The sequence below is a fragment of the Vipera ursinii genome (genome assembly GCF_947247035.1).
Source record: "Vipera ursinii genome assembly, chromosome: 1".
NCBI lineage: Eukaryota > Metazoa > Chordata > Lepidosauria > Squamata > Viperidae > Vipera > Vipera ursinii.
The window spans coordinates 103,486,379-103,507,386 of record NC_139512.1 but is presented as its reverse complement, the minus strand read 5'-3'; the positions used below and the strand labels follow the sequence as shown (position 1 = coordinate 103,507,386).

The 21,008-nt window shown below is 36.4% G+C and overlaps 1 protein-coding gene across 2 annotated transcripts in view; it reads left to right on the top strand.

The window, feature by feature from the left end:
• TSG101 (tumor susceptibility 101) overlaps nucleotides 1-21,008 on the top strand; it is a 37,229-nt gene that overhangs the window by 1,883 nt on the left and 14,338 nt on the right. The window contains exons 2-8 of one of the 2 annotated variants that reach the window (XM_083362152.1): nucleotides 2,197-2,281; nucleotides 3,837-3,902; nucleotides 5,026-5,061; nucleotides 7,453-7,616; nucleotides 8,105-8,231; nucleotides 14,224-14,290; nucleotides 16,573-16,670. In XM_083362152.1, the coding sequence (XP_083218278.1) occupies nucleotides 2,197-2,281; nucleotides 3,837-3,902; nucleotides 5,026-5,061; nucleotides 7,453-7,616; nucleotides 8,105-8,231; nucleotides 14,224-14,290; nucleotides 16,573-16,670 (643 nt within the window). The remainder of the gene's footprint in view (nucleotides 1-2,196; nucleotides 2,282-3,836; nucleotides 3,903-5,025; nucleotides 5,062-7,452; nucleotides 7,617-8,104; nucleotides 8,232-14,223; nucleotides 14,291-16,572; nucleotides 16,671-21,008) is intronic. The other variant, XM_083362153.1, reaches the window with a different exon arrangement.

Sequence of the window (21,008 nt, the reverse complement as noted above, 5' to 3'; positions counted from 1 at the left end):
CTGTTTGCCTTTGGACAATTCTCCATTCGCATCGTGTTCTGTTTACCTTTGCTTTTGGGACATTTTGCAGGACTGTAAATAATAGGGGTTTGTTTTTCCTGCATTTCCAGCCTACTTGTTAAAAGAGGGGTTTGTCCTTGTGAGTTAATAAGGACTCACATAGGCTGGGACAGAACAGAAATAGTATTTATAGTTTGCTGTCTATCTCTGCAATCAGTTGATCTGTTCAATAATGATTAATAATTACTGCACACATACAGGTTTCTATATGTGTCTCTTTGTATATATGAAATAGATAAACTGTTTCTGATGTTATGGAAATACAACTCTCTGATCATGTAGCAGGAGTTTTTCTTATTTTTATCCCCACATTTTCTTTCCTGCAAATCACCCAACTCTCCAAAGCAAAGAATGCAGGAAACAAGTATTTTATTTATTTTTATTTTATTTTAATTCCATTTATATCCCGCCCTTCTCCGAAGACTCAGGGCAGCTTACAAGCTTAGCAGTAATAGGCTGAAGTGGTAAAAGCCATTCTCTATGTGGAATGGCCCCATTGGATAAAGCCCATATCCTTCCATCTTAAGAATTGGAAGTCTATGGTCTACATACATCTATCTCCAGAGTCCTTTTCCAGCACCATATAGGAATGAATAGCAATAAGGAGTGCTGGGAATTCTGCAACTTCTGGATTATCCTAAGCACTTAACTCTTTTTTACTTACACATTACATAATTTCAACATGCTTTGCCTAATGTTGATTCAATTACAAAATGTCTTTACCTTCTGGACCTCCATATAAATAAAATCGAATAGGATCATTCTAATTTCAAATTTGTATCATGAGATAACATTTTTTCCCCGTGAAGTGTTTTATTGGAAAGTTTTTCAATACATTTTATCTTTAACAACCCACCCCCACCCAGCCCCTTCCCAGCCCTACCCAACCCCCTCCCCTTCCCCCCTCCCCGTCCCCGACTTCCCAGAGCTAAATACAAGGTATAAAAGGTATAAAACAATCATAAACAAGGTATAAAAGGTACAAGGTATAAAACAATCATAAACAACCATATGCTAACAACAATGAACTATTAAGTCTATCGCACCTTAGCTCTTATAGAGTGACTACAAGCAATACAAATATCACATCAATACTTATTCAAATGCTAAATGAAACTTTTTAGTCCCATATTTATTCTGGATGTAATCAATCCACTTTTTCCACTCCATAATATAATGTTGTTGCGAATGGTCTTTCAAATACGCCGAAATCTTTGCCATTTCCACCAGGTTAGACACTTTTAAAGTCCATTCTTCTATAGTCGGCAGTTCCTCCTTCTTCCAATATTGACCTACTAAAAGTCTTGCTGCCGTAATTAAGTTCAACATCATCTTAGTGTCCACAACAGTAGTATCAGTAATTATGCCCAGTAAAAACAATTGCGGACAAAACTTTATCCTTTTCTTAAATATCTTCTGCATGTTCCACCAGATTTTAATCCAAAATGCTTTAACTTTTTTACAGGTCCACCATATGTGAAAGTACGTTGCGTCTTCGCCACCACACCTCCAACATTTAGGCTGATAGTTCGGATACATACTTGCAAGCTTTTTGGGATCTAAATGCCACCTATAAAACATTTTATAAAAGTTTTCTCTTAAATTTTGAGCTTGCGGAAATTTTACGTTTCTCACCCAGATCTTTTCCCAAGTATCCATTGTAATAACTTCTTGAATATTCTGAGCCCACTTTATCATGCAATCTTTAACAAGTTCTGTTCTGAGTCAATTTCTATCAATGTAAGATATATCCGTTTGATATGGGCTGGACCCTGATTTCTAATTTGCTTTACCAGATTTTCATCAGTCATTGAAAAACCAATTTTCTGATCTTCTTTCCACCTGGCCTGTAGTTGCCCATATTGAAACCAGGTTTGAACAATCTTCTCTTCTCTATGAGATAACATTTTAACTGTCCCTGATAATCATGTTTGCTCTGCAATTCCTGTTGATAATCCAACAGAACAATTTCACAGGTAAAAATGTTTTAAGGGAAAGCTTGTTGTGATAATAGAACTTCATCTGTCATAACCTGAAATAGAAGATCCAAACACTGGAGTTGAAATTCTAGTGAGCTGATTTGTGGGCTTGCTGTTAGTGAGAAGTGTTTTAAAATGTTATTTTTCTTTTCTCTAGTACAAGTACAGAGACCTGGCTGTTCAGGAAACTGTCAGTGTTACTGCCCAGTACAAAGATCTCAAACCTGTTATGGATAACTATGGTAAATTGCTGTCTTCCATATTTTTGCAGTATGATTTTTCTTAACTTTCAACTACTTTATAGGAATATCTAGTCAGTTTATTGCATTGCATAGAAATAGTTTTGCTGAGGTATTCCTCAGTTAACAACTACCCTGTTTAGTGACCCTTCAGGGTTAAAATTAGTTCTTGTCTTACAACCACATTGGAATTGGGAAATTCATTGTTGAAGTCATGCAGTCACTAGGTGAGGCATTAAGTGACTGCACCCAATTTTATACCTGTTTTGCCGTTGTTAAGCGAATCACTGCAATTGTTAAGAAGGCATGTTATTTTGATTTGCGACATTCCCCATTGACTTTGCTTGTTTGGAGGCCAGATGGAAAGGCACAAATGACAATCATGTAACCCTAGGAGACTGTAGCTGTCGTAAATACACACCAGTTGCCAAGATCCGAATTGCAATCATGTGACCTTGGGGATATTGTGATAATTGTGATAGTGAAAAGACTGGTGTTTTCAGCACCATCATAACTTTGAAAAGTCACTAAATGCTCATAAGTCAATGACTACTTGTACAACAGCGCTGAAAAAGTGACTAGGATTGGTCCTCAAGCCTACGGCCATAGCGGCGTCCCATAGTCACATGATTGTCATTTGCGAGCTTCATAGCTGTCTTCTAATAAGCATAGTCAGTGATGAGCTACAATGAACTCAAGTCTCAGTCACTTGATGATTCCCTTAATGAGTGCGGCTGATTCTCTTAATAACCACAACAAAACGGACATTGTAAGTCAGGTATAGTGGCATGATGTTTTACTTAACTATTGTATCACTTAGAATGGAGTTGCTGCTTCTCATTGTGGTTGTTAAGTGAGGACTACCTGTACTGAAGGAGTGAAACAAGATTATGCGCTCATCTCATGATTAAGGTATTTTAGTGAGTGACATCAGGTCATGAAGCTAACACACAATCTTGTTTTACTTTCTAATACTAGAAGTAGTCGTTATTTCGACTAGTAGAAGTAGTCGCTCATTTGACGAAGAAAATATTCAAGTAAGGTAGAAAAAAATGATATATTCTTCATTTAGAGTAGTGGTTCCCAACCTTTTCTATACCCTGCACCCCTAGAATGCTTCTGATATATTCTTGCACCACTTAAAAAAGTTCGAAATAACAGCAACAAATTATGCATATACACTATAATTTTGAAAACCCAAGTTTTCGTCTCGCACCCCTGGCTGGGAACACCTGATTTAGAGCACATATTTCACTTGAAATCTGTTTTGAAAATTGCCACAACCGCTTCATTTTTAAAAGAGTATAATTTTCTTGAGTTGCAGTATCTGGAAAACTGCAGTTGCCATAGAATCCATAGTGAAAAATTTATGGCTATCTATAAAAGTCACAAACGGCATGCCAAACCCTTTACACCGTAGTGTGTTTATTTTCCTAGAGAAGCTGTGTGCTTATTTCTGGTCAGAATGAAGTATTAATACTGAGTTGATATGCTTATTCTTGTTGATATGCTCAATGTTTGTGATCCGTATGTTGAATAAATCAATGCTTCTTTTCAGTTTTTAATGATGGTTCATCGAGAGAATTGATGAGCCTCACTGGAACTATTCCTGTAAGTTACAGAGGTATGTATGTATTTTGAACAGTTTGCATAGATTATTTGAAACCGCCGTCTCTGTATAGGTAATCCTCGCTTAATGATCAGTCACTTAGCAACTATTCAAAGTTACAGTGGACTCCCCCCCCCCAAAAAAAGACACTGTAACACGGTTCTGGAGTTCTGACAGCCAGGTGTGCATGCCTGCACTGCGGTCACATGATCACATTTCAGCTCACATTTACAGTCTTTTGCAGCGTCTTGAGTTTTGGCATTTTTGCCAGTTTCTGGCAAAACATGCCCATTGGTTAAAATAGATTGGTTTACTGGCTGTGGTGTTCACTTAATGACGACCGCAAAAAAAGTAGTAAAACCCTGCTTAACCTCTGCATGGCTTACAGTTGTAACTCTGGACTCAGTTATGATCATAAATCGAGGACTGCCATAGTTAATTCATAAACCGTATTTCTTCATTCTGTAACATTGTATTTAGTTTGGGCATTTCAGATACTGTTGTGATTCAGGGTCAGCCTGTGGGTTCGGCATTTGGGTCGGATGATTCAGAGGAGGAGGAGGGGGGTGTTGGAGAGGTTGCTGAGGGGGTTGGAGAGCTTGCTGATGAGAGCCCTCAGCCAGGCCCCTCCCACCTGGTTACAACACAGACCCAGCTGTGTGAGCCTGACAGCGTGGATGAAGATGACCCACAGCTGGCCCTGTTCAAGGACACCCAACGCAGGAGGCAGTCAATCAGGAGTAAACAGAGGAAGGCATTGGGGCACCTCGGAAGGAGGCAGAGAGAAGCCACGCCCTGAACTGTATAAAAGGGGAATGCGTGGGAGGGCTGGTTTGCTGAAGGCAACCGTCTGAATAGTTCCTGTTTCATGGTTCGTGTTTGCTCTCTTTGCTCTGTTTATGTTTTTATGTTAATAAATTTGGCAGGCTTAGTTCCAGCCTCTTGCCTTCTTGTAAAAGGGGTTGTCCCTGCCTTATCTGCAGGGCCGGTAGCAGGCTGGTACAGAACAGATACCTCTGTAGGTTGCTTTAAATCAGAACGGTGAAAGCAAAACGAAAACACAGACTTATTGCAATCTAAAAATTACTATCTCAAAGCAAAACCATTTATAATGTCCTATCTCTTCTCATGCGGTTAGGTGGCATTACTTTGGAACAGAGCTGGCAAAGTCCAGGTAGATACAAGCCTCTTTAATATAACTATACAAGGCATTTGAATGAGATGGTTTGAAAACAAAGCTATGCATCTGCCATACCCAATGAAAGAGCTTCTCGTGTTTTTTTTTTCAAAAGATGGGGCTGATGGTGATTCAAAGATATATTATCTACGCTCCCAACTATTTTGAAGCATCTCATTTGAATGTTTTGCATAACCTCTACATATCTGTCTGTTATGATGCTCACAGATACCAATATGATTAACTGCAATAGTATTAAACTAGCTTAAATGTGTTACACTTCATTTAGTACTAACATAACAGAAGAAGCTCAATGACTTAGTGGAATCGGTGATGAGAGACGGCAGGAATTTTGAGTAGAACCCTATTTACAAAGAGGTTTTGAGCTTTCATGGCACAGGGAAATCTTGTAATTGATAGCATATTGTAATTGATAGCATATTCTGCTGGTTGCTATGGTGAACTTGACTATCTTGTTGCAGTTATCCCTGAATCCTGATCAGATAGAAGTTGAGCACAGAATTGGTCAGCTTACCTGGGAGAGTTTGTTCATAAGGTGCTATTAATCTGTATCAACTTTCTGCAATGATAAAGAGTATAAGAACACTTGGACCAGAGATTTCACTACTTCAGTTTTATAGGAGCAGGTTCTTATATAATAACTCTTTTCCAAGATAGCAGTGTATTGGATATCAAAACACAAAAGCAGAATACATTGCAGAATTTAGAAATCATAAACTCATCTGTGTACTTAGCTGGTTCAGAAATATTGTTTCCTAGAGGAAACAATAGAGAGCAGAAATTCTGCTGGGTTCAGCTTTACAGTCCAGATCCAAGACATACCGGTATATCCTAAGCTCTGACTAATAATGCAAGTTTTAGAAGCCACGTGGGAGAGTTAGTTAATAAAGATAATAATTCAAGTCCTGGTTTAGAATATCCCTAATTGTTTAAAATTGCTAAGTTGATTCTTTGAAATTCCTAGAAAAAAAAGCCATTTTGTAAAGCTTGGAATTTTAAGGTGGGGGGGGGGGTTCCCAAAATTCTTAGCAAGTGTTTTGTACAAAATAGTACTATTATCCTCACTGCTTTTTAAAATCGTAGTGGAGTCTGTGATAAAAACATTGTATCATTGTCATAATGCTAATATTGCCGAACGCTTATTTGCTAATTTTGAGGGATGATGTTAATACTTACATATCACTAGAAGTCCCTTGGCTGTTTGTAACCTTCAATCGGGCAAAACTGTGCATCATAGAGCAAACGTTTTTGAACCAAGATCTCTCAAATGGGCTAACTTACAGAATGCCAGATCCAATTAGTCCCATGAGAGTGATTGTGGCCAATTGAACGAGGCACCAACTGGGTCAGGAAGGGTGCAAGGGGATCCGTGTGGTGTTGTGCAAGGCTGGGGAGGGTGTGTGAGCATTTTTATATGAATCAGGGAGAGTATGGGAGAGGTGCCATGAGGGTTGGCGAGATTTAGGTTGAGATATCAGTATTAAGACTGGACTTTTTTTTTTTAATAATCTCAATCTCCCAGAACATTCCCTGCCTTCAGACAACTGATCAGCAGAAAATAGATGACAATATGGGCAAGTTACATCCAATCAGATTGGATTAAAAAATTACCCATATATTATTCAAAGAAATTGACCTCTTGGGATATGTTAAATGTGGCTATCTGTTCCACATTTGTGTGACTATCTCCAAAGTTAGCTATGTCATAGGCTGCTGCTGTTACCAATTATAACAATTCCAGTTTTCAGGGACATGTTTACAAAAGACATTAGGAGCTATTCCTTTGATTCTCTACGAGCAATTTGATACAGGTTCAATGTTGAACTAGAAGTTTACTCTTCCAGAACAGGTTGCATGCTTATACCTACCTTGCCAGAACTCCCAGCCAGTCTCCGTATTGTGTGTAAATAACATTTTTCCCCCCTTCTCATCTTCATCCACTCCAAACTAGCTCCTCAAAAACTTTAGCTCTTCATCATTTGTCTGGAATAGATAATGGAAAGTGGGGAGGGGTGGTGAATATCTAAAATTTTTGTTTTGGTTTCTGAGGGCTGAGGAGGATTAGAAGATTCAGTGTGATAAAATGCATATAAACTCACTAGTATTAAAAGTAGACAAATGAGGAGGATTGTTATATGCAGTGTAACTAAGTATCAGATGCTTGGGATAATGGACTTGTTTTCATAATACCTTGTTTATTAATTTCCAGAGCCATGTTGTATGTGCTTATAAAAATGCTTCAGTTTTGTGTTTCAACACATTCCTATGCACTTAAATATAGTAACAAATATGCCACCTGAGTATTTCATCACAGTACCATTTATTATCAACAAGGAAATAGAACATTATTTTTTAAAATCTCTTTAGGCAACATTTACAATATCCCAATATGTCTGTGGCTACTGGATACATATCCATTCAATCCCCCAATCTGTTTCGTTAAGCCAACTAGTTCGATGACGATTAAAACTGGGAAACATGTTGATGCAAATGGCAGGATATATCTTCCTTATCTACATGAATGGAAACATGTAAGTATAATTTTAAGGTTTTTAAGCATTAATCATAAGCCATTTTGAGATATAAATATTAGTTTCATTTCATATTCCTCTGGCTATTGAATATAATGGGAAAATGAACTTGGACACTTGGGGCTCAGTTGAATATAATGTTAGAATCTTACAAAGTTTAAATATTAAAAGTTTTGTGGTGTTTCCTTTGGTGTTATTAAGAATTGCAATTGAAATAACCATTGATATAATTAGTATAATTCATTGGTGTGAATTCACAGTGTCATGAAGCATGTTCCCAGTGGTTTGTTATTTTTTTTTTAAATTTTGACAGCTTCAGTTAATTGAATGACTACTAAGGTGAATGAAACTTTAACCTAGAAGAAAAGGATAACCAGCTAATTTTCAGCAACTGGGGAGATGATGAATCTGTTGGTACAGATAGTGAGCAACCAAACTATTTTTGTAGAAGAAGAAAAAATAACCATCTTCTCTGCTTTAACTTCCAGCCACAATCAGATTTGATAGGACTGATTCAAGTTATGATTGTGGTGTTTGGAGAGGAACCTCCTGTCTTTTCTCGACCAACCATTTCAGCTTCCTATCCACCTTACCAAGCAACAGGGCCACCAAACAGTAAGGATCTTACAACCATTATAATATGTGAATAACCGTGGGTGTAAACATGTATTTTTGGGTTGTTTCACTGAAAGAGTCCTGCTATTATGACACTGTATTTTGGTTATTACAGAATGACAACAGTTGCAAGAATTATTGTCATAATTTTAATTGTTACAGTAGAGCCAGTTTTGGCCTAATGGCTAAGGTACCAAGCTAGCAAGGGATAGGCTGCACCTCATGAAAACAGAGAAAAATGTACTCGGGAAAGAAGAAACTGGCCCAAATCATCAGTAAGGCTTTAAACTAAAATTGGGAAGGGGTGGGGAGAGCGACCAATCTTTAGAATCTCTAGAACACAAAAGCAATCAAATCTCAAGGAAACAAACAATGAGGTAGGGAGTGATGAGAAAAAAGAAAAACTCAAAACAACGTAGGAGATGCAGGAAACATACTCATGGGCAGGCATAAAAGTCTTAAATGCTTATATATTAATGCTCAAAGTTTCGGGGACAAACAGGGTGAACTAGAAGCAATAGTACACGAGGGTAGGCATGATATACCATTACAGAACATACAGAACTATATGTAAGTGCAACGCTACATATCTACAGAGATGCTCATGATCAAAGATAAAACCCCTCTAGAATGTATTATGGGTCAATATAAAAGGAGAAAAGAGTGACATTGCCATAGCTGTATGTTACAGGCCACCCAACCAATCAGAAGAATAGGAATAAGAATAGAATAGAATAGAATAGAATAGAATAGAATAGAATAGAATAGAATAGAATAGAATAGAATAGAATAGAATAGAATAAGACCTTGGAGGTCTTCTAATCCAACCCCATGTTCAAGCAGGAGAACCTACACCATTTCAGACAAGTGACTGTCTAGTCTCTTCTTAAAAATCTCCAGTGATGGAGCGCCCACGATTTCTGAAGGCAATCTGTTCCTAACCCTAACTTTAACTCTACAGCAAGTGGGAGATCAAACAGATTCCTAACCAACCTAGCCAACAACTTTGTCATCCAAAAGGTAGAGGAGAGAACTAGAAGAAAACCTATACTGGGCCTAATTCTTACTAATAGAGAAGAAGTGATAGAGGGAGTTGAAGATGCCGGAACCTTGGGGGAAAGTGACCACGTCATAGTGGAATTAAATGTGCAAACACAAGCAATAGAACATAATCCAATCAGTGTCTTAAACTTTGAAAGAGCTGATTATAACAAACTCAGACCCTAGGAAAGATTTCATGGATGAAAATTCTAAAGGGGCAAATAACTCAAGAAGCGTGGGAACTCTGAAAAATGCGATCATAAAAGCCCAGTCCAGCACAATACTACTGAAAAAGAAAAAGAAAAAATTCAAGAAGAAACAAGCATAGTTGCACAACGATCTCTCTGATAAACTGAAAGACAAAAAGGACAAGTTCAAAAAATGAAAAGAGGGACACATAACTAAGGCAGAATATCAGCAGATAGCCAGAACCTGCAAAGATGAAGTCAGGAAAGCAAAGGCTCAGAATAAAGAAAGACTTGCAACAAAAGTCAAAGATAATAAAAAAAAGTTTCTTTCAACATATTAATATCAAGAAAAGGAAACAGTTGGTCCACTAAAGGGAGAAGATGGCAAGGAAGTAACAGGCAGTAGAGAGAAAACAGAGCTGCTTAAGTCATTCTTTGCATCAGTCTTAATGCAAAAAGAAACTATAGCCCAAACTACCAAAAAAAACTATTGTAAAAGACAGCCTAGAAATAAAAATTGAAATAAGCAAGAAAAGGGTAAAAGAGCACCTATCTAATCTTAAATCACTGGGACCTGACAGATTACATCCTAGAGTTCTGAAGGAGTTGGCAGATGTTATCTCAGAACAATTGTACCATATCTTTCAAAAACCCTGGAGCATGGGAGAGTACCTGAGGATTGGAAAAGGACTGATGTAGTTCCTATCTTCAAGAAAGGGGAAAAAACAGACCCAGGAAACTACAGACCAATCAGTCTAACATTAATATCTGGAAAGATCCTGGAAAAGATAATCAAAAAACAGATCTGCAAATATCTAGAAACAAAGTTATAACTAGTAGTCAGCACGGGTTTGTTAAAAACAGATCATGCCAAACCAATCTTATTTCATTCTTTGATAAAGTGACTAAATTAGCAGACCAGCAAAATGCTGTGGACAAGGTATACCTAGATTTCAGCAAGGCTTTCGACAAAGTAGACCACAATCTACTTCTTGGTAAGCTAGAAAAATGTGAAATAGACTACATCACCACCAGATGGATTTGTAGCTGGCTGACAAACTGTACTCATCAAGTAGTCCTTAATGCTACTACATCTACATGGAAGGGAAGTAAGCAGTGGGGTACCACAAGGTTCTGTGTTAGGCCCAGTACTCTTCAATATCTTCATAAATGAGTTAGATGAGGGAATAGCAGAGAAACTCATCAAATTTGCAGATGACACCAAACTGGCAGGAATAGCCAACACCCCAAAAGACAAGTTCAGGATCCAAAAAAGATCTTGACAGACTTGAACAACGGCTGCTATCCAGCAACATGAAATTTAATATGGAGAAAAGCAAAGTTTTACTTTGAGGCAGGAAAAACTAAAGGTACAAATACAGATTAGGCGAAATCTGGCTCAAAAACAGTAACTATGAGAGGGACTTTGGAGTCCTAGTGGATGAGCCAGCAGTGCGCAGCAGCAGCTAGAAAAGCTAATACAATCCTGGGTTGTATAAACAGAAGCATAGAATGCAAAATTATATGAAGTATTAATACCACTTTATAAAACCCTAGTAAGACCACACCTGGAATACTGCAACCAATTTTGGTCACCTTACTACAAAAAAGATGTTGAGACTTTGGAAAAAGTTCAGAGAAGAGCAACTAAGATGACCAAAGGCCTGGAGACTAAAACTTATGAAGAACGGTTGCAGGATTTGGGTTTGGCTAGTCTAGAGAAAAGAAGAAACAGGGGTGACATAATAGCAATATCCCAATATTTGAGGGATTGCCACAAAGAAGAGGGGATCGAATTCTCCAAAGCACCAGAGGGCAGGACAAGAAACAGTGGTTGTAACTAATCAAAGAGAGAAGTAACCTGGAATTAAGGAGAAGCTTACTAACAGTGCAAACAACCAGTGGACAGCTTGCCTTCAGAAATTGTAGGCGCTTTATCACTGGAGGTTTTTAAGAAGAGACTGGGCAGCTGCTTGTCTGAAATCGTGTAGGTTCTTCTACTTGAGCAGGGGGCTAGACTAGAAGACCTCCAAAGTCCCTTTCAGTTCTAATTCTATTCTCTATATTTTATAATAGTAATAAATGGTGTATCAGCCTTTTCCAATTACACTGAGTGGTCCTTGGTTCTGCAAATACTAATCCTGCCACAGAGCACATGTATACTTTTAAAAATGCTGTAGCTTCCAGAAATCTTCATTATACAGATAAGCATTTAGCTCCATCTACTATATTATAGGAAAGCTATAAAATTATTAAATTGAATAAATTTCAGAGGCCCCCCCAGGCCAGTTATGAAATAATTATAGAGTGATCTAAGAAAATAGAGAGAATATGCCATACTTTTGGAATTATATTGAATATCTTATATAAATAAGATTGGGCCAACTTCATAGCTTTAGTTTTAAAGTTTGATAACCTTATCCATTGTAAAATTCTTGACTGATATCTCAGTTATATCTGTGAAGATTATAGAAGGTATTATTTACAATAATCTATCCCATAAAATTGGTTATATAAAAGGTGCCATCTCTCAGATAACATTTTGGCCGATACTAATTTTGTATCTTCATAAACTTGAATCATCAATTTTAGTTTAATTGGATGGAGAAAAATTCTTTGATATAATGCTAATTAAGTTTTTGATGCAGGTAATGCAGAAATTTAGACTTTTAACAGAAGTTAATAATTTAGTATTCTAATGTTTTGCAAATGATAGAATTACACGTTAAATATTCTGGGTGTGAGGTAAAATGAAATAAGTCAAGTCTTACATGAATTGGTAAGAAATTCTTAACAGATATATCAACATTATCTCTTGTCCATCATCTGTTAAACACCTGGGGAGTTATTATCCCAGGAAAATATGTTGATTAGGTAAGATTATTTCTGTATCAATAACCAAATGAAAAACAATATTAATAGGTAGCTGAAACTCTAATTTTGTGGGGAAGAAATAACATGGAAAATGATCATTGCATCACTTTTAAATACATTTTGCTAACATTGCTACTGAAATATTTTAAACAGCTTGTTAAGTTAATGGTGATTTTTTCCTGTGGAAGGAATACGTATGAAACAAGAAGGATTTCTCAGTTGTGTTACAGTTTTTGTACAGTGATGGTGGTTTTCATTTTCCTGAACATACATTAAAAAGGAGTGAGGTTGTGCCTGATATTTTGAAGCCAATGACCATTGCTGTGGATGCTTCTCCTTAACTTATCCAGTCTTCCTTTTCTTCTGATTCTTTCAATTTGGCCAAGAATATTTTTTCCATTTGTATGTCCAAAGTATGTGAGTTTCATTTTTTTTTATAAATGTTAGTAGCTTTGTTGTAATTTCTGCTGTAGGGATGTAGGGTTTATTTTCATAATACATTGTATGTTCACTAATTTAATAAAAATTATTTGCAATATGAACATATGTTTCTATGTTACATAGAGGAGAAATCTATTTTTGTTAGATCCCTCAGGAGTAAAATTTTCAAGATGCATACTGCCAAGCACATGCATAATAAGTTCATTGTCTCTGCCAGTAGATGTCAGTCAAATATATAGTTTGAAATCCTCTAGTTAATAAATGACTTTGAGTAAAAAAGTAAAGTTTTACTAATTATAGGAATATAATTTGCACGTTAATGACCAGATTTTCCAGAAATTTATTCAGGCTAGATGTTAGATAAAACAAGAGTTGGTACAGTAACAAACTATAATGAGAAAGGATTAAAATACAGTTTAAGTAGGTTAAATTGGCACATAGGAGGTGTCATTTAAACTTTTATCTGTTAAATTTCATTTGTTTTTCCCCAATATCCACATTGTTACTTCCAACATATTAAACTGGATTTTAAGGAATGCAGTGGGAAAAAATTAAAAGGAAAACTTCATTGTATTTCCAATATTTTGCTTGTACAACCCTAGGTTTTGTGTTGTAGGCCAAGAATTATCTTTTAGGTCTGGTAGATATTTGCAATTCTTAAAATGTGGACAAGACTACACAAGATAGCTCTCTAACTGGAGGTAGCTATTTATAAAATAACTGCTACCCAGGAAAAAGTAGTGTAACTGCTCCATTTCATTCCTTCCAATCTGCCAAGATAAAATCTATCAGATCCATTTGCCCTTTGACCTTTTTTCTGGGCAGAGGGACATATTTCCAAGTAAAGCATAGCACTACAGCCACACTTTTATTTTCTCAGAATTCCTTTAGGCGGATACATTCTTATAAAGATCGCTAGAGATTGGAACTTGGCTTATCAGCAAGCATCCTACTCTTGTATTAAATCTGAAAATAAGGTCATATGGATGCTAGAAGAGTGTCTCAGAAGGCATCATGTTGTCTAGTATTACTGCTGTAGAATTTGTCATAAACAACTGAAATGTTCGTTTTTATAAATACTGTATTCCCAAATGGAATATTTCGAAACATTAGGTTGTTTGATTATAGTTCTTCTTTTTCATACCAACCTGGCTTTCATCCACAAAAGCATTAATGGGTTCTGCAGGCACGTGGAGTTCTGCTAGGAAGCAGATAAGAAAATCCCAAGGATTGGGTTTTATTACTGGACTGCTTCTAGCCAGTCCTTACTTTGTTCAATAAGGCTTTGTTTGTATGTTATTAAACTCATATTTAATAAAAAAATGGCCTTCCCCAAACTGTTAGCCCATAATCTACTACTATAAAAAAACTTCTGCACTGTAAAAGTAGCATTTTGATATGTTATTATCTCAGACTGATAAAGTTTGCAAAATTGCTTTTGTGCTCAGCTTCCTATATGCCAGGAATGCCAAGTGGAATCTCTCCTTTTCCTCCTGGACCACCTCCTAACCCAAGGTAAAATAAATATGCTTGCTCAGTGAGAAACACAGTGATTTGATTATGCTCTGGTGTGCTAATTCTCAGATGGAATTTTGTTATCTTAGTCTAAGCCTGTGTTTCAAAAATATATACACTCTCAATTGGACCTATGAAGCTTTTCTTTTTGAATTAGTGCCTGTTTAATAAATTTAGATAAAGGAATTGTTTAAATAAATTTAGCTTGATTTTGCTAAATTTTCTTTAGACAAGAATCTTTTTCAGAAATTAGGTGTTGCTTGTTCAGAAGCCTGAATTAGGTGTATTCATTCATATCCAGTAGCTCCACCTTCAGAACTTTCCGTATTAGGTAGAAAGTCTGTAGTGAAATCTAAAACCTCATTTGTGTATCACACGTAAAATGTTTAAGCAGCAAGCTGGTGATCTACTTGAGTTTGGTAACACTTTCTGCAATTATTCAGAGAAGGAAGATTTCCAAGTCAGTTGTGCACGGTTTTGAAATAGCCTTCATGTCATCTGCATCCTAAATTAACCTGCAGAACATGATTTCATTCTGTGGTTTGTCTTAACTAGACATACAGTGGTGCATCTCATGCTGAGCCGATAATCAATAGTTGCTAAGCAGTAGGTAAGTGGTTTGCAAGAAAAGTCAGCAGACAAATAGGCGAGGCATCATTCCCCTTTGAGGAGAGATAGTCTTAGAGCTCAAATGACCAAGCCACCCTTTCTTTCCCTTCTCTCTCCCATTTTTCTGAAGAAGCTTTCATCACATCCAAGAAAAGTTAGGACAGATTCCTCTGTCCTAACTTAACTCTTGTAGTTGTTCCAGAAGCTAATATCTTCTTTCTGTGTGTTTTCTTATATTTTCACTACAAGCCCAGTCTCTCCAAACCTTCTTGAAGCTTGTATTCAACAGGAATACATTATTTTCACTGCATCTTCATTTCCACCTTTCATGATTATTGTGTTTTATATGTGATCCTTATTCCCCCTGATCTATTGATTATCGTTCCCGATATATGTTTTTAACCTTCTTCAGTTGTCTTAATAAGCTTTCAGAACTTGTCTCTGATTTTGGAGGGATGCCAGATTTTTCCTAAACATGTATATGGTTCAGTGTCGGAAGATTTATGCATGCATATTGAATTCACATATATGTAATAACTCTGGTGTCTATAAAAATGACAGTAAGAGATCCTTGACCAGGTTCTGACTGCTGTGCCACACTAACATGCAAATGCATATAACAAGAAGGCAAATGTTCCCATATATGAGCGGTTCTCACATGTAGGTCTAGGGCAGGGGTAGGCAACCTTGGCTCTTTTATGACTTGTGAACTCCCAGAATTCCTCAGCCAGCCATGCTGGCTGAGGAATTCTGGGAGTTGAAGTCCACGAGTCATAAAAGAGCCAAGGTTGCCTACCACTGGTCTAGGGATAGAGTCAGCAGTGGACAATATAGGAAATGACATTGGGAAATGCGAGGCTTTTCCTTTCCTTATGAATTTCTCAAATGTATAAAGAAGATCTGAAATTTGTGGCTTTGCAGTAAAACTAGGAACATTTTCGCTAGCAATCATGCTTGATTACATTGCTTAGCCTTCTAATTCAGCAATATCCAAGAACCACAACACAAGGCAAATTTAAAAATATTTTTGAAGGAAGCTAAGGGCTGCATTATTGGCATTCATTTGAATATTCTTTAATTTTGATTATTAATTAATGATTGCACAGTTGAATTACTAGTGTTGTTTTCAGTACTTACCGTCTTGGCAGAAAACCTGCAACATACTCAGTTTATTGGGGTTTTTTTGCCCCGTAGCATTCTTCTGCCTGCTCTTCCGTTAAAAAGTAGTAGTTCATTTTGATCTCTTGTATGTGAAATACTGAGTGCAAAAAGGCTATGGAAGGCACTGTACAGGATGGGAAATGAGACCACAAATTAATGAAAAATATTTATTCAAATTTATTTTCTGAGAGGTATAGGAGCCTGCTTGGTGTCCATGCTATAATTTAAAAGTTTACAAAGTTTTCTTGTCACGAAAGTAACAGAGCAGAATGAAGACCGTTAACAATAGACTAAGCCTTGAATAGCTGGGTTTGGTATTTTCCCTTAAAATGTTTCGAGCACGAGTTTGAAAATGTGATATTAATTTATAAAAATGAAAATAACATGAATTAATGTTCGAACATATAAGCATTAATGAATTTATCACTAGATTCAGTTGTAATCTGATCATAGCTGAATTCATTAAGCTTCAATAATCCTAATTTTTTCTTCCCTTTCACTTCCTGGTCAAGTGGTTATTCAGGCTACCCTTATCCTGCACCTAGTGGGCCATTTCCAGCAACAACAAGCACACCACATTATCCTTCTCAGCCTCCTGTAACCACTGTGGGTGAGTAATTTCGAATGAGCCATTTCAGAGGTGGAAAATGAGATTTGCATCTGCAAATGTACAAACCAAAATATACTTAGTTTTACAGAGATTGTTAATTTGATCATAGCAACAAAAAAGAGACTTATGATAAAAGCAATGTTTATTTTTTTTTACTAATTCATATGTCACACGTATTGTTTTTCTCCAGTATTTGATTTACAAAACAATGAATGATTTCTGCTGTTTCACTCATGAAGAGTGTTTATTTTTAATTTATTGCTTTATGTGATAAAATTTGTATGTGTCTGAAACTGTGATCTTAGCAAGTCATAAATGAATTAAAGCTGAAGAGCAAATAGAACAAAATTATGTAATTGTTTTATTCTCTAATCTTATTCTGGGCAGCTAATCTTAGTTTTCACATTTAGATTTTGAGAAGAGTTTTAACATGCTAACAAATACCCAGGCATACCCAGAGTGTAATCGTTACAATGCAAAAAGTAATGCTGCAGCTAAATACAGTATAGTAAAGAATATAATTACAGATAAACATAGGAAACCTTGACAGTCAGTGTTGCTAAAAATATGTTTGTGCTTGAAGTTAAGTATCTTCAGTATGTTCTTTGCATTTACAGGCCTCTAGATCTCTATTCATTATATATTATTGAACAGATACATCATATTAGAAGTAAAATATCTAGTTTCACAGGTAGATACTCAATAGATGTATGACTATTGTATGTGAAATTTACTTTCTGTCAGATAAAAATTCAGATCAGCTGTTTTTTATTCCATATATGAGAAAAAATTCCTTACCTGCATTGGACCAAATACTGCATTTACAGTTAAATCCAGTTTTTAAAAAGTTCTAGAAACTTGGAAGCTATGACCACATCTTGGCTTTAACTCTTCAACTGTATTGGACTTTGCCTTCCCAATAACTAAACAAAAATCTTGGAAACTCTTGTTTAGAAGGACAGCATCGTTTAGTTCAGAAAGCTGCCCAGGACAAGATTCCCTTGTAATGATATTTAGTCCAACACCATTATGTAAGTTTGAAAAGCCAGAATATATTTATATCCCTTTTTCCTATTCACCCAAGATTATCAAGTCAGCTAATGCAGAAAAAAAGAAAACAAATTAAGATTTAATTAAATGCCTAATATTAAAATAATTATAAAATCTTCAAAAAAGTAAATGTTAAGCTAGGATAGACGGAACTAAGTATGGTGCCCAACACAATTTATTCCATAACTCGGGAGCATCATGGAAAAAGCCCCTCTCCTGTATTTTGAACTCATGTCTCCAAAAAAGGGGGACTTTCTCAATGATCTTTGGGTTAGTCCAACCCTTGAAATTGTTCAGGTTAATCAGTATCTGCCAGAGTTATTTATTTATAGGATCACCATCTTAATGATAACTTCAGCTGAAAAAGTGGTACATTTTGATACTGGTTTGTAATTACACCAATCTTTTGGGTTTAGGATTTTTTTTAAAATTAAAATATCTTGTAATTGCCTCTTTGAAGCAAGAAGATGGTCACTGTGTTTAAGCAAGAAGGTAGTCACACCTTGGCTACTTTAACTAGCAGTGGAAATTCTAAAGGGTCAAGATCATCAAGACCTTCACATCTTCAAGATCTACAATGAATAATCAACTTTATCTGCTGCTGCAAATTGTTCATAGTCTACTATTCCTCTCCACATACTAGAGAAGAAGATGGTATTCAGTATGGAAAAACAACACCAGCTTATCTGGATCTGGCACAATAAGTGGAAAAATACGAATCCTTGGTACTGTCACTTTACAAAATGCAAATAGGTGCTAGTATCTGCTCAGCCTGAGGTTCCTGAGATTTCTTTATCTGTGTTCAAACTGTCATTCCTTCCGCTTCATCATTTTTATTCTCCTACTTAATCAGAAGTCTGTAGGAGAGGGAAGTATTCTTTGAATCAACAGTGTCCACTGCCTGGGATTATTTTGTATTCTACAGATCAAACGGGACTTTTTTTTTTTTGACAAGTCACGCTCAGCGGCTGAGGAAAAAAGCAGATGCATTTATGCAGCCATTCAGATGTGTTAACTACCTGGAATAGACACTTTTAACCTACAATACCTACAGAGACTCATTATCTTCTATAAACATTTCATACAGACTCTTCAAACCTCATGTTCCCCAACTCTTCTTGAACTGAATGCCAAATCAAGAATGTATCCTGTTCCACCTATGGCATCTGATATTAGCTGGGACAGGTGTTCCCAAATCAGGAAATATTGTGCTGTTTCTTACTGAATGACTTCAGCACATTCACTGAATATTCTTGAGAACCAGAAGCCTAGCAAAATACAGAGACATCCCCCGTTACAGGGGTGTATGAGGTAGTTCAGGAAGAGAAGTTTTTGGAGACTCAAAATCATAATGGGTAATCTGTACTCTCCTCACACATTTTTTAATTGTTTTAAAGAGGAACTTAAACATTTAGATGTAATTCAGCAAAACAATATTGATCTTCCTTGGAAAAGTTGTAACATGGCTTCATAGATACATAACTTATAAGGGATATAATAAAAAAAAGTATTTTTATCCGCACTTTCTTAACCACTATCTGCCATGCTTGATCTCGATTACCTCTAGCATTCAATTGCTTTTTGTGTTTTGGGACCTTGAAAATTATATTTTGTTCTTATGTCTGTTAATCTTTAAATGTCTTGGGGTGGAAAATCTAGTACATTATGTCTAGGTTCAGTCTATCAGTAATTGGTCACTCTGAATATTGAAAGCTAACAATGTTAACTGCTTTCTCAAGAGCTAAATGTGTACTAGAATTATCATTTGGCAAAGATATCTCTGAGTTGCTTTGGAAAATATCAGTAGATGGGGGAACGGGGTAAGTGTGGTCTTCTTTCTGTTGTTATATAAATTAGATGCAACCATTTATCCTGTAAACTGAATACATCAACATATTAACAGTTGTTTGAAGTAGTGTTCAAATCAAATTGGCAATATGGAAGGTTTTCATGTATTTATGTCTTAACGTTTTGATTGTTTTTACATGGAGCAATACAGAAAACTGCTCTGGGTAGAGTTTTCAGAAAGGGCTTTGACCACAAAGTTTATGAAGGATTAATGTATGTTTGTTCTCTTAATAGCAGATGGCAGAAGAAAGCAGAAACAGGTATGGATTTGTGGTCATTCGTATGTTTTCTGGGCAGAAAAACGGGCACTTGAAAGAAGCTTTGGTCCACAATTGGGAATTCGACTGGAGGATGCCAAATTACATTGGCTAGGAAAGAGTGGAATGATGTGGGATCAATTAGTACCCACCCTATTGCATACACGACGGAGGCTAACAGATCCTGATATACTGGTAATCCATCTAGGAGGCAATGACTTGGGGATAGCCAGTAATGTGGACATCATAAACCGAATAAAGAAAGATTTTGGACATCTTAAACAAATATTCAAGAATAGCACTCTAGTCTGGTCTAATATCATACCCCGGAAAGTATGGAATCAAGAGGTACCCCATAAAGTGATGGAGAAAAGCAGGAGAAGAATCAATCAGGAAATTGGCTATTTTGTGCAGTATAATGGAGGAACTGTGATCCAGCATGAATTACTTGTACCAGAATCTCCTGGATTGTTCCATCTAGATGGTGTACTCTTATCTCAGAGTGGTACAGATATCTTCAACCTGGATTTACAAAGTGCTTTAGAAACATTGATTTGATTTTTAACTGGAAGAAAAACGATACCATTTATGTATTAACAGCTGTGGACTCTTTCTACAAGTAGAAAGTTCTGAACAGCATGGTAACGTGAATTGATAAATAACAGACTTAGCCTAAGATTTAGCTTGGTACGGATTACTAATGCAGTTGTCTGTGACATTGCCCTATAATCTGCAGATAATTTTTTGTTAAATGTGTTTAACTATTTTTTGAGAATTCAGTTTATTGGTTTTTCATTTATTTTAATTCACTTCTCATGTATGTTGAATGAGACTGCCAAACAAATTTATTCTTAATTGATCCCAACTCCCCAAAGCGCTCACTGACCACAGCACGATTATATCAATCTACAGTATAGGTAACAGTTTACAAAGCTGTTTTGTGTGAGTCAGATGGGATTAATTATCAAGTGTTATCACTATTGGGGGTAGGAGTTAGTGGTGTCATCTATTGGCAGATGAATGACTTCATAATCCCCACCATATCTACATGCCTTAAGTTCTCCTGCAGAGGTTTGACCAGCCCTTTTGTGTATGCTTGAGGATCATGCACAAGGAAAGGAAAGAAAGGGAAATCCCATTACGTCAGCTAATGTATGTGGATATAGCCCACTGTTAACCAATT